The 21,956-nt window shown below is 40.8% G+C and overlaps 1 protein-coding gene across 1 annotated transcript; it reads left to right on the forward strand.

The window, feature by feature from the left end:
• The first annotated feature begins 707 nt into the window (after positions 1 to 707).
• LOC310859577 (butyrophilin subfamily 1 member A1-like) lies at positions 708 to 20,907 on the forward strand. Its single transcript, XM_083766197.1, has 8 exons — positions 708 to 878; positions 7,658 to 7,741; positions 10,552 to 10,627; positions 10,752 to 11,102; positions 11,584 to 11,895; positions 13,133 to 13,246; positions 19,417 to 19,449; positions 19,596 to 20,907. The coding sequence occupies exons 3-8, from the start codon at positions 10,567 to 10,569 to the stop codon at positions 19,619 to 19,621; spliced, it is 897 nt and encodes a 298-aa protein (XP_083622323.1). The 5' UTR covers positions 708 to 878; positions 7,658 to 7,741; positions 10,552 to 10,566; the 3' UTR covers positions 19,622 to 20,907.
• The last annotated feature ends 1,049 nt before the right edge of the window (positions 20,908 to 21,956 follow it).

Consider the following 21,956-nt stretch of genomic DNA (forward strand, 5'->3'; position numbering starts at 1 on the left):
TTTATACTTTATACTTTGCTTTATCCAATTTTCTGATTTTGATTCTGGAAAGTTATCCAAATGTTGGCATATCTTCCTATATTAATGCCTCATTTGCATATATAAATGTACAATTTCAGAAAAATTGTAATACAATAAAATAATAAATCATTGTCTTCATTTGGGCTATAAGTAATCAACTGCATGGGGAAGTTTGGTGATAACTATATATATTTCTTAAAATGTTTCATCCTATTCACCTATCATGTATAGTTGAAAATAACAAAATGTGTGATAAATATGAAAAGGTACTCCTGTGGAATGGTTATATATCAATCATACATTAATTGACTTATATTGGCCCTATATAAACAATTTTGCACACATTTCGTAATCGTAGCCCGTTTTGGGCGCTCTATTGGCCTCCTGTTGGCGTGGAAACGCAATTGCTACACTTAACCTACATTCATAGCCATGCCCTACACTTAACCTACATATATACAGGCAGCCTAAGTAACCATTAACCTATACAGTAGGTCTACATAACCTACCACCACTGCAGTAGGCTAGGCTATAGGCTAGGCCTATGTCAAGATTGTTATACTGTCACTGTCGGTCGTTTTTACTCTGCTAGGCCTATATACTTCTCAAGTTACAAATGCAGACCAAGCCCAAAGCGCCAAACAAAACAAACATGGTCTCTCTAGAGACTGGGGGGAACGCGTAGGCCTATACGGGACTACTCCAAAATGAAAGCGAAAGTATTCAGCTGCGGGCAGCGGACGGTAATTATTCCATGTAAAACAGACAGGGATTTTAGACAGTTTCAGCTCAGAAGACGAGGAGAGGAGAAGACAGACCCTGAGATCCGGGACGGATCGCAGTGGATTGGCTTGAACGTAAGTCACGATTTGTGCCATTGCCTCTTTTATTATAGGACTCAAGTTTTGACATGTTAGTTTAGTTTTTTTGATCATCCTTCAGTTTCAAATACAATATTTAAAGACAATGAATGTAAGCCGTTATGAAAACAGAACAAAACCGAAAACATGAAGATGATCAAAAGGAGTAGGCAGAAGCTTAAGCTTATGAATGCCTATCCTACTTACAGAACATGAAACGTAATACTCATTACATTAACGAGAATTTCACCCTACACCAAACCCCCCCCCCCCCCAGTGTCACCGTAGAGATAGCATTACATGACCGTTAGAACACTGTGCAATCGTGCACACCGTCAGAAGCATGAGCTGTTTTGTCATTTGTGCACGCGCAATATAGTTGACTTCACGCTTCAGACAGTTCAGACAGTGACCCCCAGGCTCCGATATATTTTTTTCAGTAACCTACTAATATACAGTGTGTACATTTACTGTACTGTAGTAGGTAACAAGAATACTCGCCGAATTTAGCGATTTGGCGAGTTCACTTGAGGATTCGCCGAAACGTTACGAAACCTCGCCGAAACGTGGCGAAAACTCGCCGCGGGGGCGACGCTTCTTCACATTCTGGCGAGTGTTCGTCACGTTTCTGGGCACTTTTAGCAGCTTTCTGTTGCAAGTTTCCGCAGGCTGATCTACAAGCTCACAACGAGCTCACGTTTCGGGGCACTTTCACCAGCTGGAGCTGCAAGTGGCTGATCTACAACGTGTCCGGACGCGACGCGTTGTGAGCTTGTATATAAATAATATAACTCTCGCTATTTTTCGTGGCACAACAACTAGTTCCCTCAGTGTTTGTGTTTTCTTCACTTTCCGGGGCACTTTCAGCAGCTGCAGCCTCTGCTAGCTACTGTGCTAACGATGTGCATCCAAAAACAAAACAAACCAGGGTTGCCCCATATCGTGGATGTGAGAGTGAAACAAGCAACCAGGTCCCCTATATATCGTCCACTAAACAATGTGCTTATTTATATTATGTTGGCTATTTGAGAATAGACGATCTACAAGCTCACAAGCGTTCTACCATTATTTACAAGTAACTTCAGAAAAATAAGCCCAATGTGGCTTATAATAATCAGACCAGGCAACATTGCAGAGTAGCCTATACGGGGTATAAATATAATTGTATAGGGCTGAGTTCTTTGTAGACTATATAAATTAGTCTTTACTGTCTAGTCAATGTGTTAAACTGGTTCTGTAGGTCAAGATGCAGACTCTACAGTAATGTAACTGTTCAGAGAGGTCAAATTCTTAACAATTAAATGACCTTAAACATATTTCAGTTGTACTTACTGAATATTTCACAAGAATATAACACAAGAGTCAAATGTACGGTCAAATGTAATGTATTTTATTTAAATATAGAAACAGTTTTTACAAAATATATAGACAAAAGGTAAACATAAGTGTTTTCAAAAAAAAAAAATGTAGTAAAACTATAGAAAAATCTAAAATTTAAAGACAAAAAATGTCATATGTACAAAAACACTGTTTCAGTGAAAAAGTTGAAAGTGAAAAAGTTGAAAAAGTTCTCAAAAAGTTGTCATATGTACAAAAACACTGTTTCAGTGAAAAAGTTGAAAGTGAAAAATAGCTGCAGTGTGCTGTCCCATTGTAGTTAGCATCTCCACACTGGAGCATTCACTTCAGACGCAATCTTCAACATGTCCTTGATCGTCAGGGTGCCCCTTTCAAAGTCCTTCCACAACTGGGACAGATTCCCCTGTGTAGCTTTCGTTTGCTTTCGCTGGTAGCGGCGTAGTTTGTTTGCTGACACCATACGCAGCTGGAAGTTGATCAAGGTAGCTTCTTTGTGCAGCAAATCTATGAGCATATAAACTGGCAAGTTTGCTCGCTGTGCTTTTTTATTTAGGCGGTTATGCCACCCTTCGACATCATTGTTCGTTCTGATGGCACGCTTGTACATGCACCAGTCCTCTGGCTTCCACTGGCTTCCACTTATCCAGGTGGACCGCATGTAGTCAACGAAGGGTATCAGCTCCGCTGAGGCACGTGCTGCGTGCACATTGAATGCACCTTCAATCTCATGAGCGGGAAGATATTGAAGGGCAGACAACATCTTGAGGTAGTCTCTGACCCGTGGGACGCTTCGGTAGGCAACTGCGCATCAGGAAAAACCTTTTGCGCAGCACGCCAAATCGCTGACTCAAAGTCTGTCACCATGTCAACGTTGCTGAGGTTGGGTGCGAGGGTCCTCAGCGCCTTGAACACTGCAACATAGTCACGTTTGCTCAGAGTGGACATCAGGACAAATGTCAGTGGCACTTGTTTGACATTCATGCCGTCAGCGTCCTCCAGAAACCCATGGAAGCTGAAAAGCTGCGTGAACGGTGCCTTAACAACTTTGAATGTACCATCTACGAAAACTTGTTTCACAGACCGGAGAAGATCCAGTTGTTTGGATGTGGCAAATATCAGGTGGCGAGAATTGTCTGTTCTGATGTCCGTTTGCAGAAAATCTTCTGGTACATTGGAAATGTCCAGCACAAAGTCAACTTCGTCTTTTTTTGGCTCTGCAGGCCTCAGCTTCTGTCTTCTCAGGTTGGCAGCCCGGCTCAGATTGGCTTGGTTGATAACGTAGCCAGTTTCGTCTCTGACTACATTCTCCACCACGCTGTCAGCTGATGTGAAGAGATTCTCCTGAGTGACTGCAAAGACCTTTTTGTAGCACTTCACCTTAACTTCAAAGCCAGGATCTCCGTCATGGACGTGGTTGTGCTCTCCAGGTGTGTATACGTCCCCGACCTGCGTCACTACAGCATAACAGGTCAGATGTTTTCGTCTTACACAGCAGCGCCAGGTTGTCTTTTGTCCACTCTGGGCCCTCACGTTGTAACTATAGCCATAGCTATCAACTAAAAGCTTGGCGCCTCGCTGTGTACCACCTTCCACCATGGTGTAACGAACTGCCGCAGCCGCGGCTTCTGGAACGGCTGGTGGTTCTGGCTGAGGCGCCGCGGCTTCTGGAACGGCTGGTGGTTCTGGCTGAGGCGCCGCAGCCGCGGCTTCTGGAACGGCTGGTGGTTCTGCTGGTTCTGGCTCTGGCTGAGCAACCAACCTCTTCTTTGGCTGAGCAACCAACCTCTTCCGCGGCTGCGGCTGAGGCGCCGCAGCCGCGGCTTCTGGAACGGCTGGTGGTTCTGGCTGAGGCGCCGCGGCTTCTGGAACGGCTGGTGGTTCTGGCTGAGGCGCCGCGGCTTCTGGAACGGCTGGTGGTTCTGCTGGTTCTGGCTCTGGCTGAGCAACCAACCTCTTCTTTGGCTGAGCAACCAACCTCTTCCGCGGCTGCGGCTGAGGCGCCGCAGCCGCGGCTTCTGGAACGGCTGGTGGTTCTGGCTGAGGCGCCGCGGCTTCTGGAACGGCTGGTGGTTCTGGCTGAGGCGCCGCGGCTTCTGGAACGGCTGGTGGTTCTGGCTGAGGCGCCGCAGCCGCGGCTTCTGGAACGGCTGGTGGTTCTGCTGGTTCTGGCTCTGGCTGAGCAACCAACCTCTTCTTTGGCTGAGCAACCAACTTCTTCTTTGGCTGAGGCGCACTGAATTGAACTGAAAAGTCCACAAAGTGTCCTGGTCGTTTCACTGGACGTCTTGACATCTTGACAGTACTGGCTGTACTGAATTTGTACTGAATTTTAAGCCTCTCTAACCTACCTTTTTAAAGAAAATCTAAGCTCCACCCTTTTTAACCTCAACGACTATCGTTCAGGTCATTGCATACTGTATGCAAACGACTGTCATGCTCTATGCTGTATAGCACCTCCCCACTTTAAAATGGCTCATCAGGTCATGTAGAGTCAAAGTCATTGTGTCAACTTATAACAGATCATAAGAAAGCCTGGTGGTCTGATTATTATAAGCAACATTGGGCTTATTTTTCTGAAGTTACTTGTAAATAATGGTAGAACCCTTGTGAGCTTGTAGATCGTCTATTCTCAAATAGCCAACATAATATAAATAAGCACATTGTTTAATGGACGATATATAACCTTTTCGAGAGTGTACAGTACAAACTATCATTTAGCCCATAACCCACTTTGGAAACTACTTTCCATTTGATTTAAGCTGTAGAGAAGGAACGTAAATATAATATTGCTGTGGTTATGATGAAATACATTTTTAATATCATTAAACTCTGAGAGTGTACAGTACAGGGCTAAATGATAGTTTGTGACACTCATGTTTTGCTTTGTTGGCAACTTGGTCATAGAATATTGCCTGATTGCCTAATTTGTTTACTTAGATGAAAGAATTGTAATTTCTCACATGCTAATATCTCATTAGCAGTAGCCATCATCATCATCATCGTTGTTAGCTTTGCTATTCAGATGTAATTCAGTCAGGAAGTTCAGAACGTTACAACAACAACAACAACAACAGGACTTAGGTCCGACTTAGCATACCAAGTGATCAATATTGCATTCGAGGCTACGCCCAGCAGGCTGATCTACCCACAACGTGCCTGAATGCCAGAATGCCTGACCGCTCACAAACACATTAAGAATAAATCAGGCATCTCGTTAGGCATCGTCAGGCATTCTGTACTGTTGTAGTAGGCTAGCTGAATGAATGAATAGCTAGCCTACTACAACAGCATGAATAGGCTATGACTAACGAGAAATAAAACCACGTATTTTTATACAAATGGAAGTGTACACTACACTACTTGCTTTCCCCTTCATGACAGCAGCAAGACAGTGCTTGCATGCGAGGCGCACGCATGGCTCGCAATCATAGCTGTGTGTAGGGTTGCCACCTTTGAGATCTTGAAATAAGGGACACTCTTTACGCCTGCCGCGGCCTTGCGGCGCAGGCGTGTGCGGCAAGGCCGGCAATAAGTTGAAGCAATAAGTTGAAGCAATAAGTTGAAGCAATACGTTGAAGCAATACGTTGAAGCAATAAGTTGAAGCAATACGTTGAAGCAATAAGTTGAAGCAATACGTTGAAGCAATAAGTTGAAGTTTCCCTTCAACTTATTGTTTATGGTATGCTATCCACAACTTTTGAAGTAGAATTTTGTTTTCCAAATGAGCATAACAACATCAGCAGCCCATTATAAAATATATGCCAGCGACCCCCATAAGAGAAGATTTTTACACAGTGATTCTCAACCCATTTAATTTCAAGTACCAGTTTTTCATGCATTATTATACAGACCCCCATTTAATGGCATTTCTATCTCTGGGACCCCCAATTCATATTGTAAAATCAATGTTAATTTAACTCTGATGGTCCATTTGGTTCCATTTGTACACTCTCAGAGTTACAGACCCATAAGGGTCCATTTGGTTCCAAACAATAATTTAGCTGGGGACCCCCTGGAACTCCCTCAAGGACCCCTGGGGGACCTCATTTTGGGAACCACTGGTTTAGGCTACTTTAGGTAGTGTGTGCCTCCCGCTAGAACAATTGTGCTGACTTTAATATTTCCTGTGTTTTGTTTTGTTCATTATTGTTAAATTCAGTGTTGACGTGTAGGGGCTATTTAGGAAAATAAGGAACAAACTGCGTTCCTTATTGGTTCAATAAGGGACGCATCATTTAATTCTCAAATAAGGGACGATTCTGTATTTTAAGGGACGGGTGGCAACCCTAGCTGTGTGTGAGGAGATGATCACAGTCACAGATTTTGCCTGTTATTTATATATTGATCGCGTCTGTGTCTGTGACATTGCGCAGCAGTGCACACACACGAGAGAGAAAGAGACGTAGAGAGAGAGAGGTGCTGCGTGTTAAAAAAATAAATTGGCTACTCTCATCGTTGTGTTCTGCATGGGTCGCAAACTTCTCTTTACATCGCAGCTGGTCAGCGTGCATGATCATCATGCAGCAGCTAGATGCGCGCTCCAGTGGCGAGATCACTTCCCCTTTCGGCGACTCTTCGTCACTTTCCGGGTCGAGTTCTCAGACAGAACTCGACCCGGAAAGTGACGAGGAGTCGCCGAAAGGGGAAGTGATCTCGCCAAAGATGAAGAAGACTCGGCAAGGCGAGTCTTCCAGTATTCTAGTAGTAGGCTATACCATTTTGAGGTAGGCCTATTCGTTCTTTAGGCTACTTGAGTATTTCCAATTTCCAATACTTTTACTTCTAAATCTGCTCTCACTATACATTTCACTAGGCAAGTAGGCTATTGTAGCCTACTTTTACCCCACTATATTATTTGAAAGTGAAACCTTTAGTTACTAGTTACTTTTGTATTATTATTACAAAATATGCATTAACCACTTCAGCCACTTCGGCCATTTGAAAACAGCCGATCACAATGCGTAACAGGATTGAGCTTATAGATCAGCTATTTTCAAAAGACATTTGAAAACTTCAAATGGGACAATCTGCACATTGAGTATTTAGCTTTTCGTACTTTAAGTTAAGTACATTTTTATATCAATACTTTTGTACTTTTACCTATCTCCATATAATTGGTCCTCACTATGATAATAATAAAATACTACAATTGTTTTCTACTCTGTCTGTGTCTCATGGGAGGGCAGATTTATAGAAAAAAACCCCAACCATGCTGTTTTCATGCTCAGAATCACCCACCCAGGCACCCACACACATAGCGCCATAAGGGCCTACCACTCAAAAATGGTGATATTTTATCATGAACATTAATGAGGACCAATTATATGCAGATAGGTTGAAAAGTGGTGAAGTTGTCCTTTAATTTGAGGTGAAAGTGTGAAATTGAGAAAACTGAAATTTCTGTTTGTTGTTTCAGCTCCCCATAATGTTTGGGTAATGGTTTTCTTCAAAGCTGAAGTGAAAGTTTAAGACGCAGAAGTGAAAGTTTAAAGGTATACGGGTAAGTGATGTTTTGGTTATCAATTTTAGTAAATCATGACCTACTATTGTAGTGTTTGTTCAGTAACAGGGGTTTGTCTCTCCAGCTCATTAATAAACAGAAAATGCATTTTTCAGGTAGGTGAGTAAGGTGACACAATTTCAGCCAATCAGGAGAGAGTAGCCATTTATCAGCTTAATTTTTATAGTATTCCAGTTCCAATTTTATCTGCCTATTTCTTTGTGTCATCACTTCCAATTTCACTTGTTAGTGTGGTTGCCCTAATAGCAGGGCAACCAGACTATTGTTATTGTAAATGAGGATACTTTGCAGCACTACTCCTCCCACACTCGAGCCATAATGTCAAATTGACCGGCTTCATTGGGAATCGTGTGCTTGTATTTTGCTAAGAGATCCGTTGTATAGTTTAATTGATAATAATTAATGAGTTCTCCATAGACGTATAGAAGTATTTCCATTGGAGACCGTAAGCGCCATATTTACAAGACTTGGGGGAGGTTCATAATAATTATGAAAATTAATTGAAAAGGAATTACATCAGTCGGCCTCATGGTGGCGCTATAACAGTCCACTTTACGTTTTTCCCTATAACTCTTGAACCGTAAATCGTAAAATCTCATTTTCTTTTTCCATGGATTCCTTGGGTCACGATGCATTTCCACATATAGCCACGCCCATTTTCGCCAGGAAAAGAATTCCTGCAAATTTGAATTTTCTCCTTAACACACTACAGATTTTGTCCAAATCTCACAAAAATCGGCACACATGATCTCCGGACCTATCCAATTAAAACACCAACTGCAGAATTTTGGTAGTGTGTATCGTTCGGCCGTAATCGTCGTCCGAAGATAGTAGGAGGGGCCTATTTTACAAAAAAATGCCATAAATCACGAACGGAATGTCCGATCCATTCCAAATTTGAATCGCATGTCGCGGGTGGTTCAATCAACCAAGTTCCAAAAGCAATTCCATTTTCATCCATAGGGGGCGCCGCAAATGCGAGAAATGTAACTGCAAACCACAACTGCATTTCTTCAAAATTGCGACCTTTCTAGTTTATATTCATATTTGCATCGCGAGGCATTGTGAGCTTTTAGATCAGCTATTTTCAAATGGTCAAAGTATATAGGGTTGAAGTGGTTACAGTAATGTATGTTTTTCTAATCAAAATGTAAATCTCCAAAGTAACTATAGCAACTACATTTTTCAAATAATTGTAGTGTAGTAAAAGTACAAATGTTGGCTCTGAGATGTAGTGGAGTAGATGTAAATGTATTGGAAATTGGAATACAGTAAAGTACAAATACCTCAAAATTGTACTTAAGTACAGTATTTGAGTAAATGTACTTAGTTACTTTCCACCACTGGGTTAACAGCAGGAGGATGAGTTAACAAAACGTCAACAAAGAGCGAAGTATATGACCAAGCTGTCCGTCTGATGACAAAAAAGATTACGAAAGAAAGGAGAGAGAAGTATGACTAAGACACAGAAGTGGTCAATGTTATCCTCAACTTCATATTGACATCTGTTGTCCAGATCATATCTCACACCAGGGCTGCAGGGCTGAATCATTCAGGCCGCGGTAGTCAAGTCATACACCCAGCCAGGCCACCCTATACATATACCCACACGCGTGTACGTATATACGATATTACCGTTAACATTTCATATTCTACATTTTAAGTGTTGCAACACTTATACATACACACACGCACACATGTGGGGATTGAAAAACCATAAAACCTGGGTGATCTACTGTATGCTATCAAATTGTATGTTTATTCACGCAGCATAGTACTGTACAGTATATGAATGATACATTCTCTGGCTGATTTTAGTTTCTACCCTTCTAAGGACCAGCTGAGACCCCAACTTTGAGTACCAATGGTGTAGTGACGGGCGGGAACCCCTTTTGGTGTTTTAAGAATTATGTTATACTTTAGCTATTTCAGAGCATAGGCCTACCTAGTATTTACACCTCGACAGTGGGTGCAGGGCCAATAAGGCAATTATGGAAGGAGGTAGGGCCTGCACAGTGCACACCATTCTTTTGGTAAATAATTACTTTATTGAATCGACAACGTTTCGATCTTGACAGATCTTCGTCAGGTCACTTTAGCTATTGAAAAATAGCAGATCTACAAGCTCATAGCACTGCACCGAGTGCCACGCTACGAGCTTGTAGGTCTGCTATTTTTGAAAAATCGTGAAAATCTTTTAATATATATTCTGTCAGAGCAATCATTTTTAACTCAATCTTTGCTTCATGGGGGGTCCCTGGAACAACATATTTTCAGATTGGGGGTTGGTGGCCAATTACATATATTTTTGGGGTCCTTGACATGAAAAACTTTAAGAATGACTGACATAGAAACATAGGCTTTTCAGAAAACTGTCAAGATTTAGATATAGGTAGCATGGAGACTCCTGCTATTGAACAAACACTCTATCCATAATCCTACTAGCAATGATTACTATCACAAAAAAAAGCTTTTTAACACTTATTTTTACTAGAGAAAACCAACTTTTAGTAGACACAGTATACACAGCAATGACCATTAGATTTTTTCCTGAACACGGAATGACGACACAATTCTTGGTTAAAACACACAATATACGTTCACTGACTGAGGAGGACTGAAGAGTGAATGGAGACCTGAGAGAATACTCTTCAGTATATATAGATAGTGGGTGGGCACTCGTTCGGCTAAATATGAGCTTCAAAATTGAGTGAGCACCAATGCCAATAGACTACCTGTGATGTCAAGGGAAGTGTGTGTTCTAAATATCTCTCTTTATTTCACTACAGGTCTCAGATCAGATCATGGCCTCTGTTGGAACATGCATGCTGTTTCTGGCCATCATCATCCATATCAGTGCAGGAAGTAAGACTCCTGTCGACCTCCAGAATTCAGATCTGACATTTTAATGTTTGTTTTGATTTGCATGCTGCTGTTACTTTACTGTAATTTCTTTCTTTCTTTCTTTTTTTTATATCTCACTCTACAGCCTTTGTAAAGGTAGACTGTACATCTGAAAACCGTGGTCAATATGGCCAGGTTTCTGTCCTTAAATGTGGCATCAATCCTACAAAAGAAGCAACGGTTGCAATGATCACATATGTGAAATGGACGAAAACAGGGAATGAAAAACCATTAGTTGTTTTTCTCAAAGATGGTCCACCCACAAATGAATCACGTTTTCGGTTTTCTGTGGGAAACCTGACTGGCACAAGCAGCAATGTGTCCCTGTTGTTCAGCATCAGCAACACTCAGATTAATGACAGTGGAGAGTATGAATGCACGGTGAAGACAGACAGTGGTTCAAAAGACACCATCAAAATCAACCTCACTGTCACAGGTGAGAGTTATCTATTGACCATATATTCTTTCATTCATTTTGCTGTACTGGTGGGAGGGAATTTCTCCCGATCATCTGCTACATGTTTAAATTGTAAACTGCAGCTGCACTGCACTCCTCCATAGGACAATAGACAATAGTCTGGGGATTAGAAAATATTTTCTGGTTGGACACACATAGAATGCAAGAACTAGTAGTAGCCTGCCTCTGCCATCTGTAGTAGCTAGCTAGCAGTGTTAACTTTCTGTTTCACGATAGAATGCTTCTCCTTCATTCAACTTTGCCTGACTGAAAATGTGTTATAATTTATATTTGGGTCTGAATACTCAGACTTTGAACTCATGTGAAGCAGTATGTATGAAAATGGTTTAATTTAACAACCATAGTTGGATTAAGGTCCAACTACGCTATACTTTATGACCATGTTTACTGCACATCCTTGACTCTGGTTTTCTTCTTTTAACATCACCATGTCTTTCAGCCAAATACAGTAAACCAATCGTAAGCTCCATCCCCGAGAGGGATATTCCATACAATACAGATGTGACCCTTGTTTGTAACTCTGAGGGTGGTTACCCAGAGGGTAGAATTCGCTGGTTCGATCAGGAGAAAAATGAATGGACCAGCAGCTCTAAACTGGAGGTTACACCGATGGATGATGGGCGCTTTAACCTCACCAGTAAACTGAGTTTGTTGAAGAACTCTGTTTTCGCCCACTACGTATGTTCAGTGGAGAACGCCAGTAGAGGCGAGGATTGGCAGATGAAATTTGATCTTCCCTTCAAAGACACAAGTATGTTTTTCAACCATCTTTATACAGTACAGTTACAGTATAGAGTAGACGAATTCAGAAACGGGTCTCATGGTCGCAGCTTACGTATTTCCTGTAGGCGGACTCGACATAGCTGCAGGGTTTAAACCCTCACCAGGCGCACCTCTTCTACTACAGTGAACGGTAGAGTGACTGATGTTAGTCTGCCTCAACCTTTAATCTTTTACCTGCTTTTTACTAACACTAACATTACAAAGATGCCCAGAACATCGAGATGAACCTGTTTAGTTTATGGCTGCTCCAACAGTAGTGGCAACATTAAAAAAAAAACGAAACTGAATGTCAAAATATCCACCGCGGGGTCTGAGACCAGAGCCATTGAGTAATGGTTGAGACGAAGTAGTGAAAGGTCCTGAAAGATACATAATGTCAGTCTTACCCAATACCCAATCTTTCTGTTTTATGAACACAAGGCTGCTGTACTTTATACCTCATACTTTAAATGCTTAGTATGCTTAGCTGCGACCATGAGACCCGTTTCTGAATTCGTCTATATCCCAGGACCAATGTTAATTTTGTCGACTAAAACTATGACCTTTGTTTTAGAGACAAAGATAATTCAACTGAAATAGCTGTTCCAACCCATCAGTTTGCCAGTTTAACCTTCTTAGATAAACCCTTAATGCCTATACAGTACCAGGTGATCATTTTGTGGCAAGAGAATGTTGAACACGTTGTATGATTTTGATGATGAATGTTGTTGTCTCCTCAGACTAGAGAGCATGTTTGTTAGAATATAGTCATTACTCTGGTGGCATCCAAAAAAGTCCTAACAAAAAAGTGGCTTACAAATGTCATACCAACTATAAATTAATGGATTGATTTAATCTATAGTATATCTATTATGGAGAGAATTACATTCAGCTTTAGAGGTCAAGTTGAAGTCTTCACAGACAACTGGTTTAGATGGATTACTCATGTCTCTAGTCTAGACTACCATAAGATTTTTAATCTGTTTAACCTGTAGAAGTGGATGCACTTGTTCGAGGTACTTATGTATAATGATCATCATTGTTTGTTTTTTTGTATTGTCTTAGTCTTTTTGTTTTCATGCATGTTTGATTCAAATTCAATAGAAAGTAAATAAAGAAAATAAAAAAGAAGAAGAATATAATCATTACAGATTTCTTTGTACAAATCAGTTTTGAACATTTTGGCCCAATGTGTAGATGGCTAATATCACATATTATTGTTACAGGTGATCCAGTACCAGTAGTGGGTGATGCTGTATCCAAAATAGTTGTTCCTGTTCTGGTCATTGGCTTTGTAGGACTCCTGTTGGCACTGCTGTTTAAGAAAATGCGTTCTAATCGTAAGTATACAAACACATCTTTGTCTGGTTATTGATGTGTATTCAAGTGATGTGAAATGTATCTTCTTACTTTACTTTATTCGTTTATTTGGTCGGGACAGTGTATATTGATGAACATTACATTAAAAATGCAATGTAAATATACCGGATTTAGCAAGATTTGCTAATTTCCATCTGCAGTCCCCAGACATCAAACATCAAACAATACAAACAGGACTGACATACAGGACATAGCATACAAATACCTAGTACATTTCAAACGTAATAAGACTAGTAAGAATAAGAAATAAGAAAAGATTAAACTATTAGATAAAACTAATATAATAACTATTATTAGGGTAGGTTTACTCTAATAATCTCTAACACAGCATACAAAAGAAATACACCTAAAATAATCATGAATGGTTACAGCTTTTGTTTTCAAGCAACCATTTTTTCAGATTGTATTTAAAAGAGGAAAATGTAGCACATTCCCTTATATGCAGAGGAAGTCCATTCCATTTTACACAGCCCTGTACTGAGAGGACATTTTGGCCGAATGTTGTTTGCCGGTGCGGCACTTCGCAGTCTCCTCGAGTTGTTGCTCTGGTACTGATTTCCCTATCGGGCTTTCGTTTAATGAATTCACTTAGGGGGGGCGGGCACAGACCATGTAGGGTCTTGTACAACCTGTTTGAATTTATTTTTTCAAACACCTTGAGCGCACTCTTGTAGAGCTGTTCTATGGGTTTGAGAGTAGTCACACCTGCAAGACCAGTTTGTGAAACAGTATTCAATGTGTGATAGGATCATGCAGTGAAGATACGATCTGGCCGCTCCAACTGTCAGGAATGGTCTAATTTGTTTACATTTTTGAAGGTTGAATTTAATCGTATTAGTGACTTTCTTCACATGTTTTTTAAATGTTAGGGTTGAGTCTAAAATGACTCCGAGGTACTTGAACTCTGTGACAAGGTCAAGTTCCTCTCCACCCAGAAACACATTTGATGACTCCAACACAACTGGTCTTTTGGAGAAGGCCATGCAGACTGTCCTTTTGGCATTCAAGAGCAGACATGAATCTATAAGCCAGTCTTGAATGCTTGTCAGGGCTACGGTTAGAATTATTGACACATCTGCATAGCTTTTGTAGTATTTCGCAACCATACCCTAGGATTGGGCAAGGGCTAAACAGGATGTAATATTTCAAATATCCATATTCATAATTTATGAATTTTGGATTATTCAAATATTACAATATAATAATTATATTGCTCACGTCACTGTAATGTAACATGAGTTCTTGGGACAGACTTGCAATAAATATTCCAATACTGTATCGACCATAAACATAGGATACATAGGACACAACCACTTAATTAAAAATCATCAATTTATTAAAAATAAACAAATGTAAAACATGGATAGAATGAACCAGGTTTAAGTGGTACTTTTGGTCATAGTAAGTGTCAATTAATGCGTTTATGGACAGGCAAGGCCTGTCATCAAAGGCATGATCATATCTCTGATGATCTCATTGAAATCCTCTTTTGAGTTAGAATTAAGTGAGAAACATCAGTTTTGAAATAAAATGAAAATAAAACGATTTTAGTATACCCACCGGAAGTAGGCTAAAGTGTTAGTAAAATAAGGTAAACTTTAGTTTAGGATATCATGTGGAGAAAGAGAATAAACAGATCTTGGCCGGGTAGACTAAGGTGCTATTTACACGAGGATGGTGTTCATAAAAAACGGCAAAATAAAGTACCGTTTAGCGCTGTCATTTAGACGAGAACGGTGTTCTCAGGAGGTGAAAACGCATCGAAGTGAAACTGCCTCCCAGAGTGGAAATCTTTCAGAACACCGTTTCCTATGGTCTCCATATAAACAGGCAAAACGGTGAATCCGCAAAACTTATGACATCATGGCTCACGTTGGCTCACAGCGCATATGTTTATTACATTGATGCAGAGCCATATCATTATGATATAATGGAGTTCCTGAACAAGCCTCCCTCCTCGCCTACAAAGTGATGCTCATCAGCGATGTTGAATGTAAAACCATGATGTAAATAAAAAGCCTTGTGATAGACGGCAGCCGCGGCAGCAGCGTTTATGTAGCCTAATGTATTATACAATATATACCATCCCGTGGCGCGCCCAGAGCCGTGTTGCGCAGGCTTGCGTGAAGGTTTCTTCTTCTTGTACGTGGGTGACCTGTCTATTTGGCAGCCCGTTATCGCCACCTAGCGACAGTATAGCAAAATAGCACATCATATCATAACGTGTGCGTTCTCGTGTAAAGGGTAAGAAAAAATTAGAACGCAACGGGACTTTGACGTGTTATATGGAGATGGTCCCCGTCTAAAAGAGGCCTAAGAGTGGCTTATGGATAAGCTGTAGTGATGAACTGAGGAGAGACAGAATGTCCACCCAGAGGCACGATCAACACATCCATATCCCCATTCGTTGTGTGCCATAACTTCATGTTCAGTTTCATACAACCTTTTCGCCGGGTATCAGAGGCTGTCGGCATGTGGCGTCGGTTTTGCTCATGGGTTGAGCAGTGTCCCCTGACCCCAAACTGTGTACCCCCAGGGGTAACCCAGTGTTTTGAAGGCAGTGGCCTGTTGTAGCCAGAGGGGAGAAACTGCTTTTCCCCCCAGCCTTCCATCTTCCACAGCCAGATTGCCACTGTGGACCGGGGCGTGCCGACAGCGCGCACAGGAGAGATGGCAGGAGATTCGGAGTAGGTCGTTGGCAGGCTGGCGACATGGCCGCAGAGAGAGTAGCAGAGCAGGAAGTTGTCAGGCTGGAGCATGGCTTTCCCGGTCAGTCCACCGTCTCCTGTGAGTGGCATCTCACAGGGTTGTAGAAGGTTGCGTGGTGATTACAGTTGAAAGAGGACGACAGCCATAGCGGGTCAGAGCATCGGCAGGCCTGACTCGGCTGCAGGCCAACATGGGCAGGATTGCAACTCCAGGCAGGGCCTAGTTAACCTGACGCTGCCAGATCCAAGAAGCTTGCTACACAAATTTGTTTCACAGCTTATTGGGATCTGGGATCGCGGAAGCTAATTCGATGACGGGGGCTGTTCCTTTTTTTCAAGATACTTGGTAGATGATTGGATGGGACCGTCTGTCTATCACCGTGTGGGCGTGCAAACACAACCAATCATATTGACGTGTCTATATAGCTTCACTTCCGGTTTCGCACATATCCCGCCCTTAGCTCACGCTGATTGGTCCGGTACGGAACGGATTTTTGTCAGCTCAACTGCCTGAGAGATCCCAGATGATTGCTGTGTTGGGGAACATGGTTACCCAATACCGCCCTCATCTGGCAGCGTCAGGTTAGGGCCTAGTGGGGGTTTCCTCCATGCACATAGTGTTCAGACAAACGGTCACCAAGACAAGAGAGAGAGAAAAAGATTGCCACAGTCTTTGTCCTGCTTTGGGGGCTCACAGCAGACCCCCCTCCTTAGGAAAAGGGGCTGTGTTGTCTTTTCCAGTCATAATGTTCCACCCACTTTGAACTGCTGTCTCCATGGGCCTGATCAATTTAACCTCTTTGTTAATTACACTATCATGCAGAATATTAATACATCTGACCGTGGATTCAGACTCTGCATACACTTGTGTGCAGAGTAGTGTGTTACCAAACATGACAGGTTGGGGTCAAATAGAAAGTCAGAAATCAAGAAATGTACTTTACAGGAGATACATCACCTTTAAAAACGTCACAGTTAAAATATTGTTTGTAGATTGTAGTACAGTATACATCATAATATAATATACACCATCATAGAATATCATAGCATACAGTTTTAATCCACATTTGTTGTTATTCAATTGTGCTCTTGGTCAGAGCCAGTTCTGTGACGCGATGCGCATTCCACATAATGAGAGGGGGACACCCATGTTTCCAGTGACGGTGCTTTATCAAGACTTGTTTATTTTACGCTGATGGGTGCTTTGCTTGGGCAAAGGGTCATTGTCCTGTCAGTGTAGCTAATGTTCCAAGGTGGCCTTAATATATAATAATAGAGGACATCATCATCATACCCGGAAGTTGTGCAGGAACGACTTTCTGGCCAAGACAGCCCATGCAGTACATCCAAACAGAAAAGTCCTATCTGATTGCATTAAACAATCTTAAACAACTTGATTTGCCACTCACTTTATACATACGCAGACCCTCTATAGTCTATACTATATAGAAACAGTGAGCTACTTATACCTAAACTAGAGCTTCAGCTTTGGATCAGCAAGATTAGATTAAGGAACTCACTTCAAACACGATTACTGATTCATCAGTTCTGACTCTGAGGTGGACAAGCTCGAGCAAAGACGAACACAGGGGTGATAATATCTATATTTGATCCCGTTTGTTGTTGTTGTGGGCTTAAAGATAAGAAGTATACAATATCTTGAAACCTGAGACTAGTATCAGCAAGACTGTTGAACTACTGTGGTCCATGCACTTTAAATACAGCCATTTTGAACAGAGCAAAGGAAATAAATTCAAGAAGAGACAACTATCTGTTTCATACTTGACATGCCCAGTATTGGGAAGTCACAAATGGTTTTCCTTGACGAGAGCTTTCTAGGTTTGAAGTTCCTCAGTAACATTGGTGGAATAAGCACACTTTAAAGGTGTGTCAGCGACTCAGCAAGCATCATAGCATTATGATTATAGCAGGATACACTATACAGTTTATCAGATTTCTTCAGAGACCCGATGTCTGCAGTCTGCAGCAACCATGAATATGTCTTTGAATTAAACCTGCCTTTTACAGGCCTCCAGTATTATTAATATTTCTGGTTGGTTGGTGTTTGGTTGGTGAAAAAAACCTAATCTTAATTTAATAACTAACAGGAATACCTTTTTTATATTAATATAGCTGTTTGCAGGAAAATGCTTATGTTAGGATAATTATATTCTGTATGAGGTTATTCAATCGTCTTCAATGGCTCTCTAGAAAAAGATTACTGCTTGTTTATACTTGCAGAAGTGAAACCAAGACCACAAAACAAACAAGCTGCTGTTTCCATCCGAATCTCGATCTAAGCAAAATGAGCTACTGTCAGTGGTGTAGTCCAGGGGTTCTCAACCTTTTGGGCCTTTTGGACCTCCTCTCGCATACATATAATTTAGATTCAAAACAAAAGTAGTAAGTATATTCTGAAAATGTGTAATTTTACTAATTTTATGTTGTTATTGTGCTTCTGCTGAATTAGGCTTATACAGTAAATAACCGAGTTTAAAAAAAATAGGAAAAGAATAGGCCTATGCTATATGCTGTGCCGAGGTTTTGGGAAAAAGTGTATTGGTATCACCACTTGTAGGCTTTAAGTTGATTCTTTGCTATTTTTTTATGTTTGTTGGTTCGCTGTTAATTATTTATTTTTCTGCACCACTGGTCCAATGGTGCATTATGCATTTGCCTTGGCAAATGGCAAATGCATAACCGGACCTAGCGTTGTCGCGATTCTGTAACTTCTCCGTAACCTCCTTGAGTGTCTCAGAAGGGGACTCGTACTTGGTGCAGTACTTGGTGAGGTATACTGGATCATGGCATGGCGGCTTGTGACCTGATCTTCATGTTGGCACGCCAACATAGGAAGGCATCTGTCTTAATTGGGTAGTTATTCATCAGCGGATCATTTCGCGCTGGGACGTAAACGACATCGCCAGGGGCCCTTCCCCATACATGGGAATGTCAATATATGGCCATATTGTGACAGTCTCATGATAACTAGTGTGGTTTTGCCTCGACGCGAGACACACTTGCAACTGAACCAAGTTGGTTCAACACATGGATCTCCATATGTGGAGCTGACTATCATCACCTGGATCTCCATATATGAAGATCACGACACTGACCTCATCAAACCCTGGATAGCTATACATGATTTGACATACTAGATCTGCATATATGGAACTCTACATCTGACCTCACTGACACCAGATTAATAGTTTAACTCCTGCTTCTCAACTGTGCCATATTAAGAAGCTTTTGATCATCTTACTTACACCTTTATCTTTCTGTGCCGGGTGATTTCAAATATAAGGGGAAATTACACATCTTCACTGTTGTTTTTGTAACAATAGATCACACTGCAAAATGTGACAACTACAAGTTCTCAATTTGACAATCACAGTAATATACCAAACATTGATTTGTTACAGGTGGCAGCCAAGATGACGAAGGATCCAGACCTGGTGAGCTTCTCATGTTTTCCTTGTGTTCCTATGGTGACTTATATCATTGAAACGCAAGCTCATGTTTTCCTTGTGTTCCTATGGTGACTTATATCATTGAAACGCAAGCTGTGTAAGGTGAAAAACATATTATATCTTTCTCATAGGTGAGAACGACAAGCTGAAGACATGAACAGGTTGGAGGAAGAGGGTTTTGAAGAGATAATGGACTCCTTTTTTGTTGGCGGTGCACCGTAAGGCTATGAAACAATATAGAACTGGGCATAACGGGCAACGGATAAGGGATCCCTTAGGCAATATCATGTGGCATGGTGATTGGTTTAATTACTGTAACGCCCGAACCACACCTATGCATATAATGGGTAACGGAGGTGTTTTAGGGATTTAGGCAGGTAACCAAAATACCAACTTTAGTGGGGGAACACCCCTTCCCCGCTGCTAAATCCCCAAATTGTTTTTCATGTGTTTATGAGGTGAGAGTACTTTGTTGTTTGAACCCTTGGTGTGGTTGTTATGTGCAATGATGTCTTCCCTTTGTATTTAGGGTTTCTTCCTGGAGGATGAAACCTTGATAGTTAAAGTGCCAATGAAAAAAACATTGATATAGTGACATCACAATATCAATCTTTATCTTTATTCCTTTGCATTTTAGAGTAAATGCTGACAAGCCATAAGATTTGAAGATTTCCCCAGGCCATAATGTTGTGAAGCAGGTATATTTGATTTGATTATCTTTATTTTGAAACCTTCAGAAACATCATGTAATGCATTATGTATGTGTGTTAGTTAGGGAAATGTTTAGAGATGATGAAGGGCAAAAACTCTGAATGAGGAATTCATTTGAATTATTATAATTAATCAGAATTAACCTGTTCTGGACACATTTAATTATAATACATGCATACATATTTCAGTAAGCACTACTGTCGCGTTTATTCCGGGTGGTGGGCTCATTATGATATTAAGTGCCGACCCAGCTTATATATGTAACTGCATGTTGTGTTGTATATGTATAGATGTTAGTGTTACTAAGGAAGTTCACTGCCTATATAGAAATACTGTGTTATATAAGAACAGAAATCCTCTTACCAACCAATTACAGTATCTCAGGGATGTAGATATTAATACAGTAAATTGGGGGTAAAATGTGTTATACTAACTACTACTAGAAGGAATGCGTAGGACGCATACTAGTGGGACACAAGTCAATAAATTGATGACAATAGCATGAGGAAGGAAGATGTCGAGAGGCGTGCTTTTTCAGAGATAACGCAGAGATGCGTGTACCATTCAGTTCATTCTAAGCAATGTAACAGGAACAGGAGACATGGCGTTTGCTTTATTACCTAATGCTACTAACGCGACTAAAGTCGCGACCTCTGAATCTTGTGCTATTGATTAAGAGCATTTAGTTGTGGAAGCTATTTGAACTATATCTAAACACGGGCCAGACAAAGCAAATAGGGCTTTTACTGTACACAAGTTTAGTAGAAGTGTGTTTGTACGTGTGTGAGTGTGTTATGAGTTATTAGTAATAAAATGGCTGGAAAATAAGTAAATGTTTGAGAGCCTTATTACAACTTGGAGGAAGTGTGTGTTCGAGTAATATAACGGTGTGTGTTTAAATCACAATTTACTATACCTGTTTGTTACACCCCCATACGGAGGGTTGAATCAATAGTTGAACAAAGCTATGAAACAGCAAAGTTTAATTATATCCGTACAACTACATACGGTATGGCAAGCTAACTTCTAAGTTCTTAGAATTTGGGATTCTGTATCAAATCTCGGTTCTCCATTTCACATTGACAGTGAAATTGCATAACGGATGCATTTCATCCTGGTCACTTGAATAGCCATTAACATGCTAGTGCTTGTCAATAGTGCCAAATAATCTACAGGGTAGATGGGGTCTTTGTAGAATATACTGTATGAACGCTATTCTTATTTACTTACTGGTCATCGAGAAGCATTGTTTACTGTAAACATGCAATGCCTTCTAAACAAAGCCAGTAGCCTATAATAGAACATGTGCTTTGGTAACTATTTTATAGCAACGCTGAGCAAAGGTTTCTGATTAATCAAACTTTAACAATGTGTACAAAGAAATCATTAACTTTTTGGGAGAAATAATAGACTCATGTCATGTAGGCCTATGTATGATTGTCTTGAAGGTTTATGAAGTGCCTTGTTAAAATGTGCTATATTACAAATTAACCTTGCTTGACCTGTTGACAAAAGAAAAACAGATAATGTTTGTATATGCTCTGTATTTTAATCACTGTATTTTTCTGTGTTCAATAATGTAAAATGTGATCTCCACAACAATTTTGACATTCTGACTTCCTTTTTCTTGGTTTGGTTGGGGAAATGTTTTGCTTATACATTCAGATAACTTAGACGTTTTTAGACTGGACAGGCTTGACGGCTCCTCGTGAGACTTGTCCCATTTTATAGTTTGAGATAAATTATGATTATGATTTGTGTGTATATTGGCAGCGCCATAT

This window comes from Protomyctophum parallelum (genome assembly GCF_964188405.1).
Source record: "Protomyctophum parallelum genome assembly, chromosome: 5".
NCBI classification, from domain to species: Eukaryota; Metazoa; Chordata; class Actinopteri; order Myctophiformes; family Myctophidae; genus Protomyctophum; species Protomyctophum parallelum.